The sequence below is a fragment of the Thamnophis sirtalis genome, unplaced genomic scaffold (genome assembly GCF_051295495.1).
Source record: "Thamnophis sirtalis isolate CommonGarterSnake01/CBP01778 unplaced genomic scaffold, rThaSir2_p1.2 scaffold_7, whole genome shotgun sequence".
NCBI classification, from domain to species: domain Eukaryota; kingdom Metazoa; phylum Chordata; class Lepidosauria; order Squamata; family Natricidae; genus Thamnophis; species Thamnophis sirtalis.
This window is the reverse complement of record NW_028261387.1, coordinates 64,539,969-64,566,708: the sequence shown is the minus strand read 5'-3', so window position 1 is coordinate 64,566,708 and position 26,740 is coordinate 64,539,969. Positions and strand designations below refer to the sequence as shown.

Sequence of the window (26,740 nt, the reverse complement as noted above, 5' to 3'; positions counted from 1 at the left end):
CAGTTTGAGCTTGTTGTTAAAAGGTAGATCAATCAGGAATTTATAGCAGCAGGTCGCCAAGACTGTTAAATGTTCCTCATGTTAGGCTGTGATAGCCAAATTCTGAAAGTCTGGTTACACCAGAGATTTTTTTTAATGCAAGTCATAAAATGCTTTATTTTAGAAATACTTATTCCTTAAATAATAATGTTAATCTCGAAAGATGCTGCCAGACTCTTTCCGCATTTGAGGTTTGGCCATAAATAAGATATAAGACAAAGTTCCATTTTTTAAAAAAAAGCCTCATAGGAAGACATTCTACAGTTGAATATTCTCAAAAGAAGTTACACACTTTCCATCATGAGAACTAGACTTTATTTATTCACTACGTATACAGAAATGACTGTTGCAGCCATTATACAGACATATTCATCGATGAGATGTTATACTGGAGTTTCTTATTCTTCGTGCTGTTAACAATAATTAAAAAATAAAGTTACACTCCTGTTTGATTGCTACAGATAACTTCCCGGAGCCCCCTCTCCCTCTTTCATGAAAAATGATTTCAATTGTTTTGTGGCTTGGATCTTCCACATCAGAATACAATGATGTTTATCACTATTGTATTCTGATTACACATTACATTGTTGAAAGCTCAAACTCAGCCTGTGATACATGGCTTTCATGCTTCAAGATTTTTGTCTGACTAAGCAAGCAAAAACAGAGAACACATTCATCTTTCTCATGCCCTGTGTCCCAGCCATCCTTCCTGCTATCTATTCCCTGATTTATACATTGGTTACGGCTGAATAGCGTTTAGTGAAGCCAATGAAATCACATCACATGAAGAGCTAATGTGTGTTCCCCAACAGTTTATCCATTAAGGAATGAGACTGATGGGGAGATAATTATCATGCTTTACCTCAGGCAACATTTTTCTCACCTTCAGAGGAACTTCCCTAGTGCGAGAACGCAGCTTGTTCACTTGCGTCTCTGCAATATCTGCTCGTTCCTCAGCGTCATCAAGCTCATGTTGCACTTTGCGGTATTTGACCAGGTTGGAGTTGGCTTGTTGCTCCTATAAATAGAAGATGGAATTTGATGTAGTGGAACCAGGTATTGGAAAAATTCTTGGCTGCACTAAATGACTGAGGAATTATGGCAAACAATGTTCTAGGCATACAAAAGGTTTGGCACATTTTCGATAGTAGTAGGAACACTAATGCCTCTTTAATCCAGAAAGATAAGGTGTAGAGCCAAGGGAGATGGTTTTCCTAAGTACTTTGGAGGAGTCTGAATTTCTAAAGTGTCATTTTAGAATTGTATTTTTAAATTAGATTTCTGCACAGTAATACAGACAAATAGATGATTAAGGGTTTTTACAGAGCCAAAGGAAACTAATTGACTAGGACTAGCATTTTGTTGCCTTTTAAATTGCTGGAATCCCTACTTACTGCCTCCTCAAACTGACGCTTGTAGCTCTTGACTTTGCTCTGCAACTTGTCAATCAGTTCCTGCATTCGTGCCAGGTTCTTCCGGTCTTCTTCAGTCTGAAATGTAATAATCAGATATCTGGTTCACCCCATATATGTTACCATATGACTATAAAAGTGTAATCTTTCTGATAAAACTTGATATAGTGGACCTTGGTTTAGTGGATTTCCAAAATAATGAGCTTTTTTTTCATTTTAACTCCATCCCCTCTCATCCATCAAATTGAAGTTTTGTTTTATTGCAAGTGATGCCATTTTACATGAGCTATGTAATTACACAAGTAAATTGATTCAAAGGATGTACATTTGGGTTTAACATAACAAATTTAACAGATAGTTGGATTTAATAGACATACCTTCCCTCTAATTGGGTAGCTAAACTGAGATTCTACTCATATTCCATAGAAGAAATTTCTGAAGCACTCTTTCACTTGCTGGAAATATGTCCTCCCCCTTCCTGATTTATCTATAGATACGTAGGTGCCCATTTATGACCCAGATTGTTGGAGGCAATATGCTGACTCTGTAAACTGCTTAGAGAGGGCTGTAAAGCACTGTGAAGCAGTATATAAGTCTAAGTGCTATTGCTATTTTGAGCAAAGTATTCAATTTTGGTTCCTATTACTGAGCTTTCCTTTAATTGATAGAAATATACCAGAGAAGATGACATGGGAAAAATATAGTTTGATTTGGAAACAGAATAAGATAATTTTGTGAAAGATCTCTAGCCTAAGTCTTGGTTTTTTGTACTATTTACTCAAACCTAGATGTTTTGGTCAATAGCTTTAAAGGAGAATTGATCTTGTTAGCTGTGCAAACCAATTGATAATCATGTAGCCAAAGTGATCAGTTTTGTCTGTGAAATAAAATTACAAATCCAAATTAGACTGAGGACAATACTTCATTCCAAATGAAACAATCTTGGAGTTTGCTATCTCCTGAAGGACTTTGAATTATGCTAAAATGATGGGATATCTGCAGGCAAAAGGAGAAGTTTCATTTTTGTATAATGCTCCCCCTATGTTTTTTGTTGATTTCACCCTATGTGTTAATGAAAATGGATCTGAGGATTCGATGTGAAGATGATGAAATTTGTACCTGATAAGTCAATTCTTTGACTCTTCGCTCATACTTGCGAATGCCCTTCTGAGACTCTGCATTCTTCTTCTGTTCTATATCCAACTCACCTTCTAGTTCTCGTACCTGAATAAGATCAAACAGTAGAGTTAAGTTCTTCCTTGGCTCAAAAAACAAAGAATTATATTGTTTGTCATGCTTCACAAAGCATTGGATATGTACATAGGATATTAATGGACTACAACATGACGAAGGATTATTGCCTCTACAGCAGAGGTTTGTGAGTATGATTTTATTTAACTTTAAATGATTTCAGACTTCACTGAATCCAAACTTTTAATAACCCATCATGTCTAGTTTTATTGGGAACATTGGCCACATAATCCACAAGAAATTAGGTTCTTGCCAGAAAAAGTAGGTGTCCTTTGAAATACTAACCCTGGCTTCCAGTTTCTGAATCTGCTTCTTGCCCCCTTTAAGGGCAATCTGCTCAGCTTCATCCAGCCTCATTTGTAGATCTTTGATGGTCTGTTCCATATTTTTTTTCATCCGTTCCAGATGGGCACTTGTATCTTGCTCTTTCTTCAGTTCCTCTGCCATCATGGCTGCCTGATAGTGACAACAGCCAAAACATTCATGTAGCATTAAAACTAGCTACTGTGACTGATTATGAAAATTACAGCTAACTGATCTGGAGGGCGCTAGTTTGAGATAAGCTGGCTTACAAGTTCAGTAATATCTGATCCTGCTGCCAGATATTAGATATTGCCAAACGTTGAGTTCCCCATCAATGAAAGTTGCTAGATGCTACCAGTGGTGGGTTGACAATTTTTTTACCATCGGTTCGGGCGCACCCCCATGCGTGCCCTCATGTGTGCTCACTCATGTGTGATGCTCCTGCACATGCGCAGAAGCATCCGGACAGGTGGACAGAGCCTCCCACCGCTGCTACTACCGTTTCACCCGATCCAGGCCGAACTGGGAGCAATCCACCTCTGGATGCTACTCAAATACCCATTTTCATTGTGTATTTGCTATTAAGCTCCATAGAAAAGAATTCTGGGAAAAACTGGGAAAGGAAACTGCCACATCAGTAGAGGCCTATATGAAAAATCAGTGTAGCCCTCACAATAGTCCCACCCCTGCTCTTTTAGGCCCCTTACATCAGTGATGGCTTTTTTAGCCTTCTCTTCAGCATTTCGACATTCTTGCACTGCGTCTTCCACTTCAGTGCTCAGCTGTGAAATGTCTGTCTCCATCTTCTTCTTCTGATTAATCAGGCTTGTGTTCTGGTTGGGAAGAAAAGAGTTAACCATGAAAATGCTCCCACTTTTGCTTCCCATCTGGAACTGATTCCAATAGTGATTATCTCTGCTTGAAATGACTACTCTCCCGCTCACCTGGGTGTGTAATAGATTGACTCTTTCTGTTGCCTCTATAAGCTCCTGTTCAGCCAATTTCCTTCCACGTTCTGCCTGTTCCAAGGATGCCCGCAGCTCTTCCACTTCAGCCAGCAATAGGTTGTTACGCCTCTCCAAAGCACCTGCCTGCTCCTTCAGATCATCGTTATAGCGTAGAGTGTCATCCAGTTCAATCTGCAAATCCTGGGGATCGTATCGAGGGAAGTCAGTTTTAACACAAGAAAAAATAAACGTTGTTTTGCAAAACTCAATGAACCACTAAAAATGTCAAACAATGATTCCCAATAGTGAACATCAAGTAAGAGGGTGAGCTACCTGCAGCTTTTGGGCCACATTAAGATTTCCAGCCACCAGAGTGTCCCAAAATCACACTACCTTGTTACATACTGACAGCCAGTATGGTAGGTTCCAACAAGGTCCTCCAATCTGGCGGGAAAACACTTAAAGCTGATTGGCCAAGCCATTTGACAGCTCCCTATAAAAGGGCTAGCTGTCAAATGGAGCAGTGCTGGATTGTACATAATTCTAATAAAGAGCTGTTGTTTTGCCAGTAAGCCTGAGTCTCATCCATTCACCCGATTCAACATACCTCATGACAAAACTCCTGACTTTCTATTACATTTAGCTTCTTGGGACTGAAATAACATTCTTAACAGTGCATTAAGTTCCTAGCTAATAAATCCAGTCTGAGGGGAGAAACCAATTCCTCATGGGGGGGGGGATGCTAACAGTTTTAGTTCTATCCCACAGTGGCTATGACTGCACAGTGCTTTGCATTCTCTGTAGCCCTTGAAGACAGAAAAATAATAGCACATGTTACTTCCCAATAAAACTGCCACCCTTTAATATAAGGTGATAATCACTGAGAAGATTGGAAAAGGGAGCCCCAGCTGGCTGATAGACTACATTTACTTGAGAAATGATTCAGACAGACCTTCAGTTGGGATTGGAGCTGCCGCACCAGTTTCTGAGACTCAGCAGCCTGACGATTGGCATGACTCAACTGGATCTCCATCTCATTGAGATCTCCCTCCATTTTCTTTCGCAGCCTGACAGCCTCATTTCTGGCTTTGGCTTCAGCATCCAATGAAGCCTGCATAGAATCCATGGTTCTCTGATGATTACGTCTGGAAGAAAAAAGAAAAGGGTTTTAGTATGAGGCACTTAATTTGTTAGCCTGAGTGGTACGGTGACGTAGAGTGGAGCTCTCGCCTCACAATCTGGAGGCTGTAAGTTCGATCCTAGGTAGAGGCAGATATTTCTCTCTCTGGGCACAATGAGAATGTACCTGCGGAACAAAACTCCGCACTGGCAATAGGAAGGGCATATGGCCAGTAAACACTCAGCTCCGTTCAGTTGTCTAAACTTCACCCCGCAAGGGATTATGGGGTCATTAAAAGAAGGATGATGACTTAATTCATTAGCCCAGTAACACTGAACCATCAATACAGCCTTGCTTTTTCAACAGTGCCTCTGAGAGTAGATTTCCTCATTTGTCATGAAAATCTTACAAGATAATATCACTACAATTCATCCTATAAAGTATATAACAGAATCTCCAATGTGTCATATTTCTACCTTAAATTTTCAAACTCTTCATCTTTCTCTGCCAGTTTCCTATCAACATCAGCTTTGATCTGGGACAACTCCAACTGGATGCGCAGGGTCTTGCTCTCCTCATGTTCCAGGGCTCCCTTAAGTCACAGAAATATAAATAGCGATAAATCTCAACAGAAGTTCACTTCCCTTCAATGTACTATATTCTGATTGTGGATTGCTATCAACATTTCTGATCACTGTCTTCCTTTTTAATTTTTTCCTATTTTTTTAAGAGATTGGTTTTCATAATTACATCTATTGACAAAGCCATGGTTGTGATTGATGAAAATTAAATTAAAATTAAAGTCCAAACAACTGGACACCATATTACTTGTCTGTAGATTAGACAAACATCTTTATAATATCTATTCATTCTCAGGCATTAGGAGATCTTTGTGGAAAATCTAGAAATACATTTTTCTGAGCTCTAGATGCCATGTCAGACCCAGATAATGGCCTGCTCCTACTGTAGTTTTATTTATTGGGCTTTAAATACTGGATCAAAGACACATGGAGAAAGTAGCAAAAGGCAACAGCCCAATTGGGACGAACAGGAAGAGGGTTTGTTACAGGTCCTGTTGGATAATTGCTCTACTTAAACCATAATCTTTTTTTAATCATGATTTGCTGAACAAACTGGTTTATGTAAAAGAAAGCGACTTATTCTTCATTATATTTATACCAAGCCAATATACCCTCACAGTTCCGCCAATTCCTATTTCATTTTTACCTCATGTTACCCTATTCCCTTCACACCCAATTCTTTGCCGCCTCCATTGTATTTGGGAAGTGATTTGGATACTACTCATATTGCTTGGTATACAGGTCACATTTAAATATTTATTGACTATGGCACAACAAGATGGTTCACATACTGTGTTAAATCATAAACCATTGTTTACAGATCACTGTTGTGAATGCACTCAATATGTTGAATCCAAACCAAGTAAAGCATAATACCTGCTGATATGTCAAGTTTAAATAATAGCAAGGCTTACCGCGATCATTCAAGAGCTTACCTCAGCTTCCTCTAAGGCTGCTTGGATGTCATTCTTTTCAGTCTCCAAGCCTTTCTTCAGCTTCTCAAGTTCATGGATGGTTTTTCCACTCATGCTAATTTGATCAGTTAGGTCCATTATCTCCTCTGAAGAGACCAAGACAAATAGTATACACTTATTTGTAGTCTGGAAACTTGGGTAACCTCCACCTATTGTTTCCATTCTCTATTGTATTCAAAATCATATTTAATTTCTAGCCTATAAGGTTAAACTTGGTTATGCCATCAGAACAATTTCATGTCATTAGGGGTAATAGAAGGTTTTGATCACATTATGCTCCATTCATTGGTTTATAGAATGATACCCTTTATTCCTACCTGCATTTATATATTTTGTATTAATAGAATCACTTAAACAATCACCAGACTAATCTATCTGTTTTTTCTTTCCTTAATAGTTATTAATGTCTAGGAAAAAGCAGTCAAAACTCACATCAAAGAAGGGAAATAAGAGTAAAATACTTATTATAGCTGAATGTAAGATTTTCATGCACACACAACTTGCTCCAAGGAGCACAAAGCATTTCTCCTTTTATTTAAAGTCCTATGAATTATACCCATCTAGAGATGGCAACTCTTCCAAGGGGACATAGTTATCTGGGAACAGAACATCAATCTAACATTATCCAACGTGTTATGGAGCTACAATATTGATATCAGACTTACAAAAATTTAAAAATACTGGCCCATCAATTTTCTACTCATTTTTTGATTAACTGGTTGGGATAAATAGATTATTGATCTATTTATTTATCTATTTAATGGACAACCCACCTGTAACCTCTCCCAATCCCATCTTTGCAGCGTTCCCCTTGAAATAATACCACAGATATATGGTTACAAACTTTCGAAGGACGTTTTTCCACTATTTTTCAGAAAATAAATCAGCCCCAAAATCACCTCAAAAAAACATCTTTGTTTGAAACTTTTCTCTTCCTTCTTTTATAGAAGCCAATTCATACAGTCAAGTAATAAACAACCTAGAATTGAATGTATAACTGAGCCATGCTGAATTAGGTATGGATAAACATACTGGCTTATATTACAAATAAATATATTTTAGAAAGCTGGTTTATTTCTTCTACTGTTTCTATCTTCTTGTTCTATATTTCTGCTTCTGCCTTCAGGATAATTTTTTAAAAAGTTATACTGTGCCATTTAGAAGTGATACAGCCTTGTCGATACCTTGCAGATTCTTGTTCTCACGCTTGAGAGTCTCTAGATTCTCCAGGGACTCTTCATAGGCATTCTTGAGCTTGAAGAGTTCTGTGCTCAGGCTACGGGACTCTTTCTGAGAAGACTCCAGCTCTGCTTGCGTTTCCTCATATTTCTGTTTCCACTCAGCAATTATCCTGTCAAAACCACGTTGTTTCTTGTCCAAAGCAGCAGCAGCTGAGTTAGCTCTCTCCAGGTCAATGGACAGATCCTCTATTTCAGTCTGAAGACGATGCTTGGTTTTCTCCAGAGAGGAACATTTGGCATGGGCTGCTTCCACAGCCTCCTCTGCCTCTTGTAGACGGGTGGCCAGCTTCTTCCTGAAATTTGCCAATCATGCTGATTAGATAGGGAAGTTATTGGAGCACACACTGGAGACCATACTTCAGAAACCCTACTACTGGCGGCTCCCCAAGGGAGGGCCTTCTCTGTAGCTGCACCAGCCTTGTGGAACGAGCTACCCGCAGAGATCTGGACCCTTACCACTCTCCCGGCCTTCCGTAAAGCAACCAAGACCTGGCTGTTCCAGCAGGCCTGGGGCTGTTGATTAATATCCAGCCCCACTTGATTGAATGGATGATATATGAATTTTAATAATTGTATTCTTAAAATTTTATATGTTTTTATTTTTGTTGTGAGCCGCCCAGAGTCCCAAGGGAGTGGGCGGCATGCAAATCTTATTAAAGTTAAAGTTAAAGTTACTTCCATCGCATGGTGTCCTTCAACAAGTCCTAATATGGACTTTCCCCCTGCTTTAATTGCAAAAATGTTAATAGGCATTGCTGTGATACCAAAGTGCTTCCCTGTATCATAGATTCTCAGAATATACTTAGTGTGAATGACTATTACAGGAACTCACTTGGCTTCCTCTAATTCCTCTGTTCTCTGGATGGCATCTGTTTCATATTTGGTCCTCCACTGGGCCACTTCAGCATTGGCCTTGGACAAAGAGCGCTGGAGCTCCCCTTTGGCTTCCACCTCCTCTTCATACTGCTCCCGCAGAAGGTCACAGTCATGGCGGGATGCTTGCAAAGCATGAGCCAAAGCATTCTTGGACTGAAAAGTTGAAAATTGTTGGGATTAAAATAAAATCAATTCTTTATCAAGCAGTTAATACTTCCAACTCTCTCCATGTCAAATAAATTGGGATTTGATATGTTCCCATAGATGCATTTTGACAAGCATTGAGGTCTGGCTTGCTGCTGCCTATTTATCAGATGTATATGCTGCCCACTCCCATAATGACTCTATGAAGGTAATTATTTGTTAGGATAGCCATGGTTTATGAGAAAAATATGGACGTGTATAGTACACAGATCTGGTTTCTGCTGAACACAGAAATCAAAGACTAGCTATTCACATATTTGTTTCGCATTTATATAGTCACCCATCTCCCAAAACATGACTTTGGGAAGCATATAATTAAAAAAAACACTATATTTTTTTAACTCTTGGGTTTTTTTTCCTTCCACATTTTCAGATCAATGAAAATTTGGCTATTCTTATCTTGGCTTTGAGATGAGAAGGCATCTACCCAATGTTTATAGAGCCATTTTGTTTCATCAAGAATTGCTGATTCTTGTTTACTCACTAACATCATTTGAATGATATCAGCAAAGGAGAAAAATAAGTGCATATGTGGTAAGCAATCAGAATCTATAGTGCAGAATCTATGCAAACAATTAAATGACAAGGCAAGATTGCAAATGTTCCTCAAGTTTTGCAATGTTCAGAAATCCCCACTCTTACATTTCAAAGTAGTGTACAGCTTTAGTAATGGAGTAAAAATATACTATATCTTGACAAAAACCCTTCATTTTGTTGCTTAATTCATATACTCTGAGATTTGGCCTGGTTTTTAACAACATCAGTCTGAATCCAGTAAAATCAGCTGCTCATAACCACAGATCTAATCTCTATATGTTTAAATAATCACCTTGGTCTCTTCTTCTAGCTGCCTTTTGAGTTCCTCAATGGTTTGGGTAAATGATGTTTTGCTCCGACTCAGCTGGTTTATAAAAGATTCTTTCTCTTCGAGGAGCCGACTAAGTTCACCTGATTTTGTAAAATATATATATATACATATCACGGTCAAATTTGTTCATCATAGTACTCATAGTTTTCAATTGCTTTAGTATCAAAACTAGACACAGTAAATTTCAGGATTGGTCCTGAATTCCAATGGATATTCTGTGAGTTCAACAGAAAAATCGAAAACAGTATCTTTTCAAGAAAGTGAAAATAGTTGATAATGAATCAAAGCTGTTCTTATATTGTACATGGTTCTTAGTTACTCTGCCATGTTTGCTGTTATCATCCTGGGCTTTATGAGTATGCTGTCAGATCAGTTAAAAATTCATCTTTTCTTAACTAATGCTTAAGAAATGTTAATGAAACAATTACAGCAATACAATGTGAGCAATGTATATGCCCTCCCAGAAGTTAATGAAATACAGTAGTTCTGATTATTAATCAGGCTGGCCAAGATGGCCGGCAGTTGTATTTTATACAATTTTCTCCCCTAAAAACCTTCATCAGTGAGCCGTTCTATGGCTAAGAAATCACACATTATGCTCAAATCCAATACACAAAGATTTCTCTACAATTTCTGCTAATCACAGATTCAGGAGAAAACAACATTTGTATACCTCTGATAATTTCAAAAGGTAGCATTCCCATGACAGATCACAGTGGTTGAAATTCCCTCTTCTACCCACTTCTGGAATTGCACAAATTCCCTGTTTTGCTTGTCTGTTTTTTGTACCAAATCACATTTCTTCAAAGTTGTGCAGCAGTTTTAGTTCTTCATATGCCATAAGGTATATCAAGTATTAACATCAATAATCAATGCTATATTACTAGATTGATTTAATCTTAGGGAGACCCATTACAGCTGCTATTCAAAAGTAAAAACTGTTTTGATATATTTGACATCTTAGTCTTTTCCCAGGGTCTATAAAGTGTTTCTATAACATACCACTTTCAGTCTGCAGTCTGCCACGCTGGGTGCTCACTTCAGCCAACTGACGCTGGAGTTCATCCACTTTTGATTTGGCTTCACTTAGCTGATCCTCATACGTCCGGCAGAGTTTCTCAGCATTTGCCTGTAACAGGAAGAAAAAATTTGGATACATCCTGGAATTGTCTAAGAATTAAATAATCAAGGAACAGGTCAGGTCTAGATTAAGAATTCTACTCCATGGTTCAACCTTTGGTATGATATTCATATGGTAGGTTTCTTAGCTTCCCAATTGAATACAAAACTGGGATCTATGAGTCATTCTAAGAAGAGTTAGCTACTATTTTTTTCCATCAGTCATTCAGAGTCCTGATCGGTAAAAAAAACTACAGGAATGCAGTGACGCTAAGTCATACCGAAAGTGGGAAAACAGTTATTGAAATATAGTACCTGATTTCTGCATTAGATTCACCTGATCTGTACTTCCAAATTGAGGGAAGACTGTCATATTTTTTATCATATCAATTCTTTATTAGGAAAAATTAAGTTTTGTAATTTCTATAATTAATGTCAATTGATGTTTTTTAAAAAAACAAAAACTGATTTATTTCTAGCTTTGTAACATTTATTCTGTTTTATGTTACCCGTAAGTAAGGTGGGCTAAAATTATGTTGAGCCAAAATCTGTTTTCAGTCTGTACTCTGGGATTATTTAACTATTATGACACTTTTTTTAACCAGGTCTGCTGGGTTGGTGTGTTTTTTTTACAGTCATTGAATCTAGAAACTTGATAAGAGGAGAAGACAAATTTTCTCAATACATTGTCTTTTGCATCAAAGATATGTTTTAAAGTTGCCAAGTTTGAGAAAGACTGGTCTAAACAGAAAAAACAAACTAGCATAGATCAAAGGGTTGACACGAAGCCCAAAATAGCAACTGTGGGAGGAATAAACCCTTCATCATACTGATAGCTCTTATACGAGACATTTACCCCACAATAACTCTCCCCTGCCATCCATTAATACACAAACAATAAGTTTTAATAGAATTCCACATGACTCAACCATTCACCTTGTTCTTTGTGAGGTAGTCAATGTTGGAAGCTAGATCATCCACTTCCATCTTCAATTCGCTCTTCTCCTTTTCTAGCTTTTGCTTGACACGCTGCAAGTTGTCAATCTGCTCCCCCAGTTCAGCCACTGAGTCAGCATGCTTCTTGCGCAGGGTGGCAGCAGTTGACTCATGCTGCAAGGTGGCTTCTTCCAGGTCCCTGCGTAACTTCAAGAACTCTGCTTCACGTTTCTTGTTCAGCTCTATTTGGCAGGCTGTGGCACCACCCGCCTCTTCAAGCCGCTCACTCAGCTCTTCCAGCTCATGAGCTACTTCAGCTCTTTGCTTCTCCACTTTGGCTCTGGCAGCTCGTTCTGCTTCAAGCTCCTCTTCCAGCTCCTCAATTCGAGCCTGTCAGGAGATAACAAATGACAGGAACTACCAGAAAAATCTGTCCTGTTTCTGCCAGTGTTGCTTATACCTTTTCTACTGGGACTTTCACCTACATATGTGTTAAGTGTGGGACGAGTGGTAGATTAATATATACAAGTGTCGGAGCTGTCCGGCAGCTCCCTCTTTAAAGGGAGCTGTCTGACAGCTCAGCCACTGAGATCCCTTGAATGTTCCCATCGGTTGTGAGAACCAATCCCTTTAAACTACAGACTTCCCATCTGACAGGTGGACCAGAGGGAAACCTATCCCCAAGGTTTCCCTCTCTATTACCATATTCAACAATATGATCACTTAACCCTAGATGCCCAGAATATTTAGAGTATACTGCAGCAGGCTACTTAAAAATCCTCGTTAGCTACATGGAATGTTTACCCATTTTGACTTTTGTGATAAATAATATGCTGGAGAAGTGGGAATACTTCAACTTTTCTTTCATTTGCACCATGAAAGGTTGCTGAAGTACTGCACTCTAACCTGCAGTGGTTAGAGTGTAGTACTGCAGGCTACTTCTGCTGACTGCCAGCTGACTGCAATTTGGCGGTTTGAATCTCACCAGGCTCAAGGTTGACTCAGCCTTCCATCCTTCCGAGGTGGGTAAAATGAGGACCGATTGTTGGGGGCAATATGCTGACTTTGTAAACCGCTTAGAGAGGGCTGTAAAGGACTGTAAAGTGGTAGATGTCTAAGTGCTATTGTTATATAGAGTCTGATTACCAACTGCATGTCTCAAATCTAGAGCAAATTTAAATTTTATTTCCCTTCTTCATGACTCCAAATTTAGAAGTTCATCAGTGCTAGTTCCAGGTTGAAAGAGAGTCAGAGAGTTCTTGGTGCTCTCTGAGCTTGTTGTTTTCTTGCAGATGTTTATTACCAAAGTAGGTGAAATCATTAGCTGCACTAGCACCCAGGACTTTTCAGTCACAGTAAGTCTTTCACCGGAAAACGTGGCTTCAGGGTTTTGCAGCTCCTCTTATAATAATTGATCAGATGATTTGTATATAATCAGACAAATGGATTTAACATAAAATCATTAAATAGGGACAGAGGAAGGTTCTCATCATTTATTTCATTTCTCTTTTGTATGGAGTAGGGTTGAGGGATTGTTTCCCCCTTTAGGGCCAACAGCTGATTGAGGAAGATAAACAGTCCTTTCTCATTGTTTTCAGTGTTGAAACATCAGCAAAAGAAAAAAAAACCCTATTTTCAGACTGCTTTTGAGGGACTAGGAATAGAAATGATGGCACTATGGACAAGCCATGAAGTAACCCAACTAAGATGGTCCATCTGCGGCCTCCATTTAAACAAACAAACAAACACACACACACATACCTGGAGTTCTTTAATTTTTTTCTGCAGCTGAATTCCAAGAAGCTGTTCATCTTCAATTCTTGAATTTAACTGGTTCATTTCAAAGTCTTTCCTATGAAAAAAATAAATAAATGTAACGTATGCATCTTATACTCATGATGCTTGATTCTTTAACTAATGTGATGATTTGTGATGTTTGTATTGCTTTATTGCAAACAACAAGCTCAGAAAGCAACAAGGACTCCACAGTTCAACCCTGAACTACATATAGACATAAACAAACAAACAAACAAATAAAGGCAAAATAAGCATGCTAAATAGCTGCACTACAAAACCTTTCATCTTATCTTTTCTCTATTCTTCCAACCTGTCTGAATGAAACTTTTAATGGGAAATGGGAAAATCACTAAAAGCAAGAGAGGCAAGCCTTAATTAACAATAAGCATTTATGTTTCTCTAAAATCAGTAGTGCATAAAATTATCTTTTGGCTATCGCCCCAAATTGAACATTTCTCCTGCAAGCAAACTTTTCAGTGCCTTTTGTTAACAACTAAATTATTACTTATACCAAACTGAACACAGTTCAGTTCTGAACAGAGCCAAGGTGGCGCAGTGGTTAAATGCAGCACTGCAGGCTACTGCTAGATCAGCAGTTCAGCGGTTCAAATCTCACCGGCTCAGGGTTGACTCAGCCTTCCATCCTTCCGAGGTGGGTAAAATGAGGACCCAGATTGTTGGGGGTCCTGCTGACTCTCTGTAAACCGCTTAGAGAGGGCTGAAAGCCCTATGAAGCGGTATATAAGTCTACTGCTATTGCTATTGCTAAATAAACACATTTCCTGAAATATCTAAGGATGGAGATGTATTCCAGTTCCTGCTAATGATCTTTCTACCAAGTAACGATGAAGCAGGCATCTTTGCAGCTGTTTGTTTTCCAAATCATATGAATCGTTATGAACTGCATTTGAACAATGCCTCATATACAAGAGCTATCTTCTCAAGATGGCTTTAGGCAATGCAGTAGAAAAATAATTCTTTCTAGTCTGTTAGAATTGCTTCAGAGTTCTAAGGTGGAATAAGAGTGATTAAAACATTCACATTAGATAGCAGCACTTGATTCATAATATCTTCTGCCATTAGAGTAAAGTAAAGAAAGCATTAAACTAAATGGTAAAGTAAAAATAAAGAGAATATTATGTAAAGAACATTATTTAGAGAGACAGTCTGGTTTAGTGATTAAGGCACCAGGCTAGAAAGCGGGAGGCTGTGAGTTCAAGTCTTGGCTTAGCCATGAAAGCCAGCTGTTGACTTTGGGTCACTCACTTTCAACCCAACCCTCCTCACAGAATTGTTGTGGGAAAAATAGAAAGTGGAAGGTGTGTTGGATACATTTGCCGCTATGGGATACAAATAAATCAATCAAAATAAAACAGATTGCAGAGTACCCATAATGTGATTTGGTTCCCTAAATGTCTATTTACCATTTTGTGAAACATGCTTACTTTTTGAGTTTCTCCTCAAGTTGCTGCTTATCATTCTCCAGATCCATCACAGATTCTTGTGATAGTTTTAAATCGCCTTCTAGCTTGCGCTTTGCTCTTTCCAGGTCCATCCTTATCTTCTTTTCTTGCTCTAAAGCACTCTCCAGCTAGAAAGCACAAAAACCATAAAATAGTAGAAAAAAATGGCACATCATTGAAAAATGGACATAGGTATGAAAAATGCTCCAGGGGTTCCTTAAAAAAAGATATGGAGTTGCATCTAGTTATAATACTACAGATTGTCCACCCATGACATACAACATAATAAGATTAGACATGTGTTCTTCCATTGTGACCACCGTTCATTGTCACGTGTGTACTCACATCATCCACTTGCTGTTCCAGCTTGACTTTAGCCTTGGTTAGAGTATTGACTTTGTCCTCCTCAGCTTGAAGGTCATCCAAAGCTTGTTGGTGGGCCTCCTGTAGTGCCTTTTTCTCCTTGGTTAACTTAGCAATGACCTCATCCAAAGCAGCCATTTCTTCAATGAGGTTTTTCACCTAGGATATGATTGGATAGCTTAGAGGGATATATTCATAACATGGCAGAATGAAAATCTAAACGAAAGTGTAAAGCTAACCATATTAGTTCCAGATTTTGTTCGATGGTGGTTTTTATGAATCAAGAGAGAATGTTTGTAATTATGACTCAACCTTCCCAATAATCTACATCCAAAATGCATTATTTCTGCTATTTGAGATTGAAGAAAACAGAACTTTCTCCTGCTAGTAATATGCTTCAGAATCCTATGAAGAACTAAAATAGTTCTCTTCAGGGATTTACCTGAGCTGTAAATTAATCTCTATAGTTAGATGCAGTAAATAATTTCAACTGCTACGGTTGAGTATACATTTTTATGCAGCATGTGAGCAATCAAGACTGTTTATGCTTTATTGTTATTTTTTCCAGTTTTGCTCACCTTGTTTTCTGTGGCATGCTTCTCCTTCTCCACTTTGGCCAGGGTGATCTCCAGGTCATCAATGTCTTTCTTCAGTTCAGTACACTCATCCTCCAGTTTTCGTTTTTTAGCAGTCAGCTCAGCATTCATTTCCTCTTCATCCTCCAGACGCTCCACCAGTTCTTTGGCTTTGGCTTCTAGCTGAATTTTGGTCTTAATCAAGAGATCACACCTGTCCTCTGCATCAGCCAAATTATCTTGCTCCTGTGAAGAACATCCAAAGCAGCATTTTACCACTCTAATCTCAAAACTGTACATAGGTGTATGAAAATGAATGTTAAAAGCTACGATTATTATAGGTTGTTGTCATTTATGGACATTTAAAAAGTGACTCTCACTTCAATTGAGTGCCTTCATCTTTCCCCTGGAACAAAAATCTGGCCCACACATTTGTAAAAGTTTAATCATAGGTACAGAGTTAGAAATGTTTGTAGCAATAGCAATAGCAATAGCAGTAGACTTATATACCGCTTCATAGGCCTTTCAGGCCTCTCTAAGCGGTTTACAGAGAGTCAGCATATTGCCCCCAACAATCTGGGTCCTCATTTTACCCACCTCGGAAGGATGGAAGGCTGAGTCAACCCTGAGCCGGTGAGATTTGAACCGCTGACCTGCTGATCTAGCAGTAGCCTGCAGTGCTGCATTTAACCACTGCGCCACCTTGGCTCTTGTAGACATATACTCCTAGTTTTACCACTGAATATGAAGTGGTCTTATAGTTTTAGAACAGAGGTGTCAAACTAGTGGCCCATGGGCCGGATGTGTCACATACAGGCTATGCCCACCCCAGATCCATGAAGGGAAAAAACATCACAATACATCATGTCACAGCAATGTGATGCCGTGAGTTTGACACCCATGCTTTAGAACAGTGGTCCCCAACCTTTTTATCACCGCGGACCAGTCAGCCTTTGATAATTTTACCGTGGCCCGCTGAGCGCGCGCAGGGGTGGGGGGGCGTTGTTCGCGACGACACATTGATTGTTTATATATCAGATTGTTTTGATTAAAGGCGCAGGAACACCGGGGAGACGTCTTCTGAGCGAGGCGTTTTCTGTAGAGCCGCAGGGAGACTGGGGAGACGTCTGCAGGGTCGCAGGTACACGTCAGCTTTGGGCCACACGTGCGTACCTGCGCGGGGCTCTCTTCCCTGGAGCCTTTGCGCACGGCCCAGGAGCTTTTGCGCACGGCCCAGGAGCCTTTGTGCTGCAGCGATCATGTCCCCCGGCCGCTGCAGCGATCATGTCCCCCGGCCGCTGCAGCGATCATGGCCCCCCGGCCGCTGCAGCAATCATGGCCCCCCGGCCGCTGCAGCGATCATGGCCCCTGGCCGCTGCGCGGCCCGGTGCCAGGTACTCCACGGCCCGGCACCGGTCCGTGGACCGGGGGTTGGGGACCACTGCTTTAGAACATCTATTAAGTATGTAAAGAAATATCTGTCTGTAAATGTTTACTGTCATATTCGATACGGGCTTTGACACAGAACATGCATTCAATGCCTAAGCGCATTTGGAATGCTTAACTACATAAGTTACTCACTGCTTGAAGTTGTAGAGACAAGTCATTCTTTTCCTGGATTATGCCAACTTGTTTCTCTTCCAGTTCCTTCCGTTTAGCTTCTGACTTCTCCAGAGCTTCCTTCAGTTTCTGCAATTCCTCTTTGAGGACAGCCAGGTCCTTCTCAGTCTGAGCTGACTTGAGGAGAGGCTTGATCTTAAAGAAGAGTTTCATCCAAGACCAGTTTTTCACAGCATTAAAAGCACGGATGTTCCACTGGATGGTGTAGAGTGCCTCTCTGTGAGGAATTAACAAAACATATTGAAAATGGAAAGCTATGGGATCAGAGGAAGTTCATATATGCCTCTGTCTAAACTTATGAAGAAACTGAAGATTCTGAGAGGAAAATAGAGAGAGAAGAAAATTGAAAATACTGTGCTGTAAATTATATGCCAAATTAAAAAAAAAGATCTTTAATGTTACTTCTACTGAAAAGCAAAATATTGTTATTGAAATGTACAGGTACAGTAAAGAGAAAGGTACCTCACTCACAGAGTTGTCTCACTAATCAATAAAATTCATAATATCCCAAAGGATAACATGAAGCAAACATATCTGCAGAGGTAATTTTGTTGTTATACCTTCTGGTGATGATTAACTTGTATTCAATTCGCATGAGGCGCCCACGCATCCTCGCCTGCAGAAGGGTTATAATCTTAGCCAGCCGTTCATCTCGCATCTCTTCCAATAGACCCAGCAAACCAGCTTTGAAAAATACCTGAAAGATTTATTATATACTAAGGATGAAATTGATTTCATGTTTTTGAATAATATATTTCAACAATTCTGAACAATTCTTGTGCTAATTGTTTGCAATTAATTTTGAGTAATTAATGAATCATAGTTAGAAGATATACTAGGCTTAATTCGCCATAAGCTACTTTGAGATTCTAAAATAGTCGTATTCAGAAACAAAATATCTCTAAATTTTATATTATATTTTATTTCTTTATGAAGTGTTTTAATTTATGTTTTACTTATACAGTATATTTTCATTTCAGCTTTCTTCTTTATAGTAGATACTGAATATAAAGTGTATGAAGCTAACACTCAAGAAAGAAAACTGTAGTATATAAAAGGAAGAATATGAATCTTAGTTTAGACATAGATATTGTGTTCATGCTCAGCATTTTTCCATCATAATAAAATCAACTCATTCATTCATAAATGTTACTTGCACAGCAAATACCTTGGTATGTCCAAACTTATATTGGGTGTGGTCAATGTCCAAGGAAAACAGCAGTTTTTCTGTGGCCTTCCTGCTATCTACAAATTTGTCCTCGGGTATTGCAGCTGGGTTCAAGATACGATAACTAGGAGGTAAGATTAACAGTTGAAGGAATCAACATTTAGAATCATGAGTATTTCTTCATGTAAGCTGCTTAGATTCTAAAATGACTTGTAAAGAAAGATCTGGAAAACCATGATTTTATTGGAATGAAGAATTAAATAATATATTAAATCAGGTGTGTGTTTCTGCCGGTTTGCCCCGGTTCTTGGCCCCCGATGTGAGATTGGTCCCAACCCCCCTATCTTTTTGTAAAGGCCTAAAGACGTGGCTCTGCCAGTTGGCTTAGGGCCGAGAGGGAGAACAGCGCAATGGAGGTGGTTGGTTGAGTCATAACAAATCCCACCTCCCCCCAACTCTGTTCCCGCCTTCTCTATGTGTCCTTGATTTTAATGTCTGATTTAAACTTTTTATATTTTAACTGAATATGTAACTGCAAGTCACCCAGAGTTGCCCTACAGTAAGATGAGAAGCCAATACATTTTATAAATAAATAAATAGTAGGATACTTTCCGAAATCCAAGCTTTCTTCCAATGGCTAGATTCCACAACTTTACCACCTACTTAATGTTCCTAGCAGGAGAGAAATGCTAGTATCTTTACAAAGGAAAGAAGATGGGCTGGTTACCGCTGCTTGAAGTCAGCATAGAGGATCCTATTTGGAAACCCTTTCCTACAGATGCGAATGCCTTCAAGGACACCATTACACCGCAGCTGATGCATCACCAGGAAAGGGTCCATGGCTCCTGCACAGGGGGGGGGAAAAAGAGAAGGTATCTTCAGCAATAACAACCTCTTCTCCAAACTAAAAAAGCTTAATCCTGAATAAGGTCATAAAATGGAGGAAAAATACATGAAATACTGTCCAATTAAACAGTCATAGTTACCAAAAACAAGGAAATGGAAGATTTAAAACGTGAGAAAAGAAATTAATATCTTTTCACCCTGACTGAAAGCACAGTTATCTAAATACTGGTGTTTAAAATGGTCAAGATGTCAGCCTCACTCAATATTTTTTTAAAAACTTAATGCCCCTTTTTGTGTTATGTACAACAAAGAAGTCAGTGCTAAAAAAATTACAGTGTCTTATATATGGACCTTTCCCCAGGCATTTCATCACATCTATGCTATGTAATCTTTTTGACATTCTGTACCTGGAGTCTTTGTTTCATTAGGGATAATGCAGCGGACAAAATGGGGCTGGGTAGCACGCAAATTGGTCATCAGTTTGTTCAGGTTTTCCTGTAAGGCAGACATAGAAAGTTAAATAGCTTCATTTGCTCTCATTCCATTTCTAAGTCAAATTTTAATATGTATTACTTCGGCCATGAACCAGCCATATTTTCCTCAATGCAAAGTTGGCCCAATATTATAATCTTCACTGAGCCCTTTCTCTCTGTGTCCTCTGTTAGAAATAAGCCAGGTGTTTGGCCAGGAAAAAAGGACAAAAAAGGTTCTTCCTTCTGGAAATCACATCCAGATAGAATGGCATGTTAATGTTGTTTGTAACCTATACATTGTCTTAGATGCTTCTTCTTCTTCTTCTTCTTCTCCCCCTCTCTCTCTTTCTCTTCCTATTTTTGAAATTTCAGATAAAGTTTGGGTTTAATTAGGGTCGTAAGTTGAGGACTACCTGTACTTGTGCTAGATGTTGGGACACGTAAAGTCAGCATTTGCATTATGACATCATCCTGCCTATATTGTCATTTTAGCTTCATCACAGTTTTCCGTGGACATTGATAGACATAAAGATCATTGGTAATTATGGGAAGAATTTGGCTTCTTTTTTGTTTGTATTGTCTCCAGGATGGACATACACACAAAAAGGCACATAGATATAGCATGATTATTACAATCACATCTGGATTATTACTTATGTTATCTACAGATGTCTTGGAAAATAACTTACTTATCCCACTCACTTTATGTATGTCAAAGTTGGCACTGAAGATTCAACCAGATGAAAATTTTATTATGCAATGCTCCTGCTAAACTCACAGAGCTACATAAATGCTCAGAAAATCATGTCTTCCACAGCAAACTTACCCCTATTTGGCTATCTAAACTAGAAACGTTTATTTTCCTGTAATTAGTTCCAGATAACATATGGTAGCTGTAATTTCTAAGCATCTCTCTTTTACAAGATGAGTAACATGACATATATACACACATACACAAACATATCATGCTATTCATTTTGTAAAAGAGAGATGCTTAGAAAGTACACACACACACACACACACACACATACATTAAAATGCAAGCAAACTTTATTTAAAAAATGTAACATAAACTTAAAGTAAAACCAATCACCTGGAGGATAAGTGATTTAAAAAACCAGAGCAAGAAATATATCTTAAGAGCTTGTCTACATGGGGAAAAAAAGTGGGGGCCAAGTACAGATTCCAAGAATGAGCACCCAATAGCTGGAAGCAATGCAGGAGAAAGCCCTTTTTCACATCACAAATTAATGAGCTTTTGAAGCTGGGGCATCTGTGCAGGCTTACAGTGAGATATGAGATCTTTCACATAGATAGGCCTTAAGATGTTTGAGACTTTAAAATTAAAACCAATTTCTCAAAGTAATAAAGAACTTCTACAGATTCATCAGTATAGTACAAGGCATCGTGTGATCCATGTACTTTGCACAGTTTTATATTCTGCACCAACTGGTGTTTCCAGATACTTAGTCACATATACGTCATATTGGATTAGTTAACATAATAGGTACAAAAATATGGGTGACTATGGCCAAATCTGAGTGCTCAGAAAAAGTTGCTGTTAATCAGTGATGGGTTCCGGATCCCGTTGCAACCGGTACAGTTGCAATGGGGCCCGGCGTCCACCACATGAACATGTGCAGCATGAGTGCAGTACATGCGCACACACGCACATGCATCCTTACCTCTTGCGATGCCTCCGCAATGCTCCAGCTGCTCGGCGGAGCATCACGCAGGTGTTGTGTGCTCTGTGCGCATAAGCGCCAAAGAGCTCAAATACAGGTAACAACGGTGGGTGGGCGGGTGAACCCTCTGGAGCACCATACCGGAACAGTACCCAGTGCTCCGGGCAGGCACCAGTACGCCTGTACCAGGGCATACCGCCTGCAACCCACCACTGCTGTTAATGCATTAGATGTAACTGTGCCAACTGTTTTCTTTTTTATTTGGTTACCACCCACAAATCCAGGGACAGTTGAAGATATAAAAGCCAAAACCATTCCTATAATGTGGAGCTGAGAGTCAGATTGCTGTAGTAGTGAAGGCTACAGCAGAAACACAAGGGGAGTATGAGTTCTACTCCTGCCTTAGGCACAAAGCCAGCAAGGTGACCTTGGCTTAGTTACTTTCTCTCAGTCCCAGGGAAGAGGCAAAACACTTTTGAAAAATCTTGTTTTTAAAAAAACTGCAGGGACTTGTCCAGGCAGTTTCTGAGAATTGGACATGATTGAATGGAATGCTCATTTCACCCCAAACCAGCTGAATCTCAGTCTGAGTTTCCCACTTAAATTTATCTCATTCTCTCTTATCCAGTTCCTATTGAGTATAGACTACATTCAAGAATATCAGTTGAATCCTTGGAGTTGGATAGTAAAGATCAATAATGTGTTATCAGCATGGTTGTATTGTTTTAGTACTCATGCTTTAAACCCCAGTATGTGAAGAACTTTCTCTTCTAAGTTCTGAAACCGTGGCTCTCAATCAAATGGACTTCACAGAAATGAATGCAATTCATTGGTTCAATTAGAATTAGGTCTAGCTAATTATTCTCCCCCAAGGCAGAAAAGTCGAGGGGGGGGTAGTTGCTCCAAGCACTGTAAAATCCACATTTGTTTCCTTCTTCCCAAAGGTTTTCCTTCCTGCAGGCAATAGTGAGGAAAGAAATAGCACAGACTTAAAGTGATGTTTATGTAATAAATTATCTAAACATCACTGCAAGTCTTAACTGCCTCTCCCTCAGCAACGGAAAAACAGCCAGGAACCATGTAGAACAAAGACACCATCGGAGCAGAAATAAGCATTTCCCTATCATAGAGGGAATTCATTTTCTTTCAAGTATTCTTCCAATTCAATTTGAATGTGAAATGAAGATATTCGCCAAGAATTGATAACACAGGGACAATCACTGATGTGAATTCCCTCTTATCCTTTTTGCTAAGAAAGGAGAATACTGGACCATTTGGGGAGAAGAACCAAGCTTTAAAGTGTCTGCCTGGGATTCAAATTTATAATTGGTGGCTTTTAGAATGTTACCTGGAGGAACTGTCCAACATACCTATTAACTGAATCAAGTACAATTCTGTAGAGTTTAACCAGTGATTTTTGTTCCAAAGTATCACTTACCTTGTGCATGGAAGACACAGTTTGGAATGAAGCTGCCTTCTTACGCTTTTCTTTGACACCTGCCTTGTGGGGCTCATCTATCAAATAAAATTTCAGTATATTACTTTAGTGGGATTAATTTAGTTTGGGTACTCATTTAGTTTTTAACAACTGGGAGACTAACTCTAGTGCCTGAGTTTCTAAACAATTAATATTTTAAGTCAAATTAGTAATTCAGCCTAGCTGGATTCTTTATAAGAGACTGCCAAGAATAAATACTGTTTTCAAATCTGCTAGGTATATTAGAATACAAATAAAATGAAGACCTAAAGGGATGAATCAATTTTTCATAATTATATAATGAAATATTTAAAATGATCTATAGCAGGAGTATCAAACTCAAGGCCCATGGGCCAAAAGTGGCATTTGATCAACATGAGTGACGTCAAGTTGGCCATGCCCACCCTGGCCATGCCCCCTCCCAAGGTGAAACACAAGCCTGATGCAGCTCTCAATGAAATCGAGTTTGACACCCCTGATGTATAGGATAATCTATAACTTTAGCATGAGCACCCTTAAATATAGCCTCATGCCTATATGCCTCTTGGCAATTCTGGTGAGTAAAGGAACAGCTTTCCTCAAATCTTTGCTTCTACAACTTACTCTCAAACTCTTGATTCACTTAAACCCAAAATATAATATCCCCAAATGATATGCTGCCAGAACCTACTTAAGATGTACATTGTTTAAACTGAGGTATGCAATGCTTATTCCTCTTGCGATAATAATAATAAAAAAAAAGACTGATGGGCAGATGGACTACATGTTTTAAGGCTAGACAAAAATTCAGCAGCCTTGACTTAACCCGTACTTCTGAACCATTTAAGTTATGCACAATTCTCTTTCTGCTTATAGTCCCAATGTCTAGTTATATTATTTTGAAGAGAGATTACCAACTATATCTTATTGATTTACAATTATTTAAGCTATTGCCTTTGAAATATTTTATGATAAAAATTATTGTATTACGTCTTTTGCACCCTAATCTGAGCAGTGAGATGGTATATATACCTTGTCTTTCTTGATCACTTCAGTTGATCAAATTCCACAAAATCGACCTGTTTGTATATTTTATTTATTAAATTCTACCTGTCATATCAATCAAAGATTTTGAATACTATATAAGGGACCTCTACTGCTTATCTGCAACAGTGTTTTCAGTTATGTTTGTGGTCTTTTAGGAGCCTATCAAATCAAAATTTAGATATAATAGAAATTGAAAATTTGATCAACTAGACCTTTCATTAATATAGCACAGCTGTTCCTATGTTCACACATAAACTATATTCAGTGCCATATAAAATGCAATGGCAAAACAACTCACCTGTAGAAGAGCTGACATAGCTTTCATATAAACTATTTAACAGCTTATTTTGGGATTTCTGGAAGACACCAACCACTGTCTCATTCAAGGGATCCTTATTCTTATCTAGCCAGCCATTTATACTATAAGGCACCTGTTGATAATTGTCCAAAAACAACAGAATCAGAACAAAGTAAACATTAATTTAAAGTTTATAAGGTAGGAAGTTGGGAACTATTACATACCACTCCTGCATAATGCACCAGCTCAAAGTGGGCCTCATATTTGCGCCTCTTATCTGGCCGAGGCTTCTGGAAGTTGGGTGATTTCCCAATGTGATTGTCATACAGCTTGGCCTTGAATGTCGTATCAGAAGCCTTGGGAAACATACATTCTTCCTCCAGAATAGAGAGAATACCAAGTGGCTATAAGAAAAGGATATTCATCAATGTTTTAGTAGCAATCTTAAATGGCCTTATATATAATCCAACAAAATGGTGGACCGCTCACAGTATAAATAATTAGTAATTCACACATTATTAATTATTAATTTTGCCTATTCTGAATTAGGGATTGTATGAAATTCAGAACAATGGACAGATTTGTGTATATTTTGACAAGCAGAACTATTCTACACATTTGAAAACAGCTTCATGTGGCAGGATCACAATAGTTCTGATCTATATTTAAGGTGATTTGGATCACTAAAACTAACTTTCATAAGACTATTTTATCATATGGTAGGAAATTGATTTTGAAATTATTCTTTTCATCTCTAAGTATCTCTATTTGCTTTCTTTTGTTTATTTGTTATTTCTTTGCCTCAATTCTACTTTTAAAGTGTTTCAATTTTCCTGTCTGAATATGTAGTACTCTTGAGCAAAGCATCTTGGTTTTATTGGACCAATAAAATGTTCTTTATTTTCTCATTCAAAAGATATTGTAAAATTATATGCTATATTTTTCTTTGTAGATAGATCTAGAAATAAAGGAGAACCTTGAAAACTTAAAAAATGTAAATAAGGAATTCACCAATGGGAATTAAATGCCTAAAATGGCTCTGTAAGAGCACTGAAAAAGAAAATTCTTTTTCAGCAAAACAGCAAAGAAGAGATCCTCAGTAGAGTGATTGGAATAAGTTAAGTTAGAATACAGTTAAAAAATTTTTTTTAAAGATAGTGAGGAAGAGGGATGGCGGTAAAAGTGAATATTTTTGCCCTATTTTAAAAAAGCTTAGCCAGATAAATTCACTGTTGTTCATATAGAAAAATTTTCGGAAGTAAGAGAATAGCCATAGTCATATACCTCTTTACATAGCTGATTTATTTTATAATGCAACATTCATAAAGCTCTCGCTATTGTATCTCTCAACTTTACCTTTTCAATCAGATCAATGCAAGCCTGCAAGTCCAAGCCAAAGTCAATAAAAACCCATTCAATTCCTTCTTTCTTGTATTCTTCTTGTTCCAAAACAAACATGTGATGGTTGAAAAATTGTTGCAATTTCTCATTGGTGAAGTTGATGCATAACTGTTCAAAGCTGTTAAACTGCAGGCAAGAAATGAAACAAAAGGAACTTGAGACTCTACCGCCTACCTAAGATATAATCATTGTTAGCACCCTCAGAAAAGCATCAAAGCATTTTGTCCTTTTTGTATGTACAGTAGTAACTTTCTGATTTGTAACTATACAGTTTCAGGCATGATTCTAGTCACACATATATTTATGGATGAGAAAACAGATACCAATGTGTTCAGTATTGTATGAGTAAATTAATGGAAGTGACTATAATAGTAAGACTGTTGACTACCCTCTGCTGATTTTCTTGGATGTGTTTCATCTGCCTATATCAGAAAGCCATTGATACATATAAAACAGAATGGCAAAAACTAAAAAATGTAATTATAAACATTGTCAAAGAAATATTTAATATTTTTGTAAAAAGCACACAATTTTATCAATTGTACTGTCAAATTCTATGGCACAATTTTTGAAATTTGATGTTTTAAGACAATAAAACTATAGTATATGTCCTAAAATGAAGTTTTCACAAATTCAAAAACAAAAGAGAAACCAACCTATCCTACGTTCTTAAAAAA

The 26,740-nt window shown here is 38.3% G+C and overlaps 1 protein-coding gene across 2 annotated transcripts in view; it reads right to left on the bottom strand.

The window, feature by feature from the left end:
- Nucleotides 1–337: 337 nt before the first annotated feature.
- MYH7B (myosin heavy chain 7B) overlaps nucleotides 338–26,740 on the bottom strand; it is a 49,513-nt gene continuing 23,110 nt past the window's right edge. For both annotated transcript variants that reach the window (XM_014059000.2, XM_087720313.1), the window contains 28 exons: nucleotides 26,019–26,189; nucleotides 24,887–25,066; nucleotides 24,663–24,795; nucleotides 23,300–23,376; nucleotides 20,111–20,198; nucleotides 19,585–19,702; nucleotides 18,858–18,981; nucleotides 18,250–18,386; nucleotides 17,651–17,906; nucleotides 16,073–16,315; nucleotides 15,477–15,653; nucleotides 15,114–15,259; nucleotides 13,633–13,723; nucleotides 11,872–12,261; nucleotides 10,819–10,945; nucleotides 9,778–9,896; nucleotides 8,701–8,897; nucleotides 7,812–8,161; nucleotides 6,589–6,713; nucleotides 5,549–5,664; nucleotides 4,905–5,097; nucleotides 3,950–4,153; nucleotides 3,713–3,838; nucleotides 2,988–3,158; nucleotides 2,571–2,675; nucleotides 1,434–1,529; nucleotides 923–1,057; nucleotides 338–449 (listed from right to left, as the gene is read on the bottom strand). In XM_014059000.2, the coding sequence (XP_013914475.2) occupies nucleotides 438–449; nucleotides 923–1,057; nucleotides 1,434–1,529; nucleotides 2,571–2,675; nucleotides 2,988–3,158; nucleotides 3,713–3,838; nucleotides 3,950–4,153; nucleotides 4,905–5,097; nucleotides 5,549–5,664; nucleotides 6,589–6,713; nucleotides 7,812–8,161; nucleotides 8,701–8,897; nucleotides 9,778–9,896; nucleotides 10,819–10,945; nucleotides 11,872–12,261; nucleotides 13,633–13,723; nucleotides 15,114–15,259; nucleotides 15,477–15,653; nucleotides 16,073–16,315; nucleotides 17,651–17,906; nucleotides 18,250–18,386; nucleotides 18,858–18,981; nucleotides 19,585–19,702; nucleotides 20,111–20,198; nucleotides 23,300–23,376; nucleotides 24,663–24,795; nucleotides 24,887–25,066; nucleotides 26,019–26,189 (4,407 nt within the window). In that variant the 3' untranslated portion in view covers nucleotides 338–437. The remainder of the gene's footprint in view (nucleotides 450–922; nucleotides 1,058–1,433; nucleotides 1,530–2,570; nucleotides 2,676–2,987; nucleotides 3,159–3,712; nucleotides 3,839–3,949; nucleotides 4,154–4,904; nucleotides 5,098–5,548; nucleotides 5,665–6,588; nucleotides 6,714–7,811; nucleotides 8,162–8,700; nucleotides 8,898–9,777; nucleotides 9,897–10,818; nucleotides 10,946–11,871; nucleotides 12,262–13,632; nucleotides 13,724–15,113; nucleotides 15,260–15,476; nucleotides 15,654–16,072; nucleotides 16,316–17,650; nucleotides 17,907–18,249; nucleotides 18,387–18,857; nucleotides 18,982–19,584; nucleotides 19,703–20,110; nucleotides 20,199–23,299; nucleotides 23,377–24,662; nucleotides 24,796–24,886; nucleotides 25,067–26,018; nucleotides 26,190–26,740) is intronic.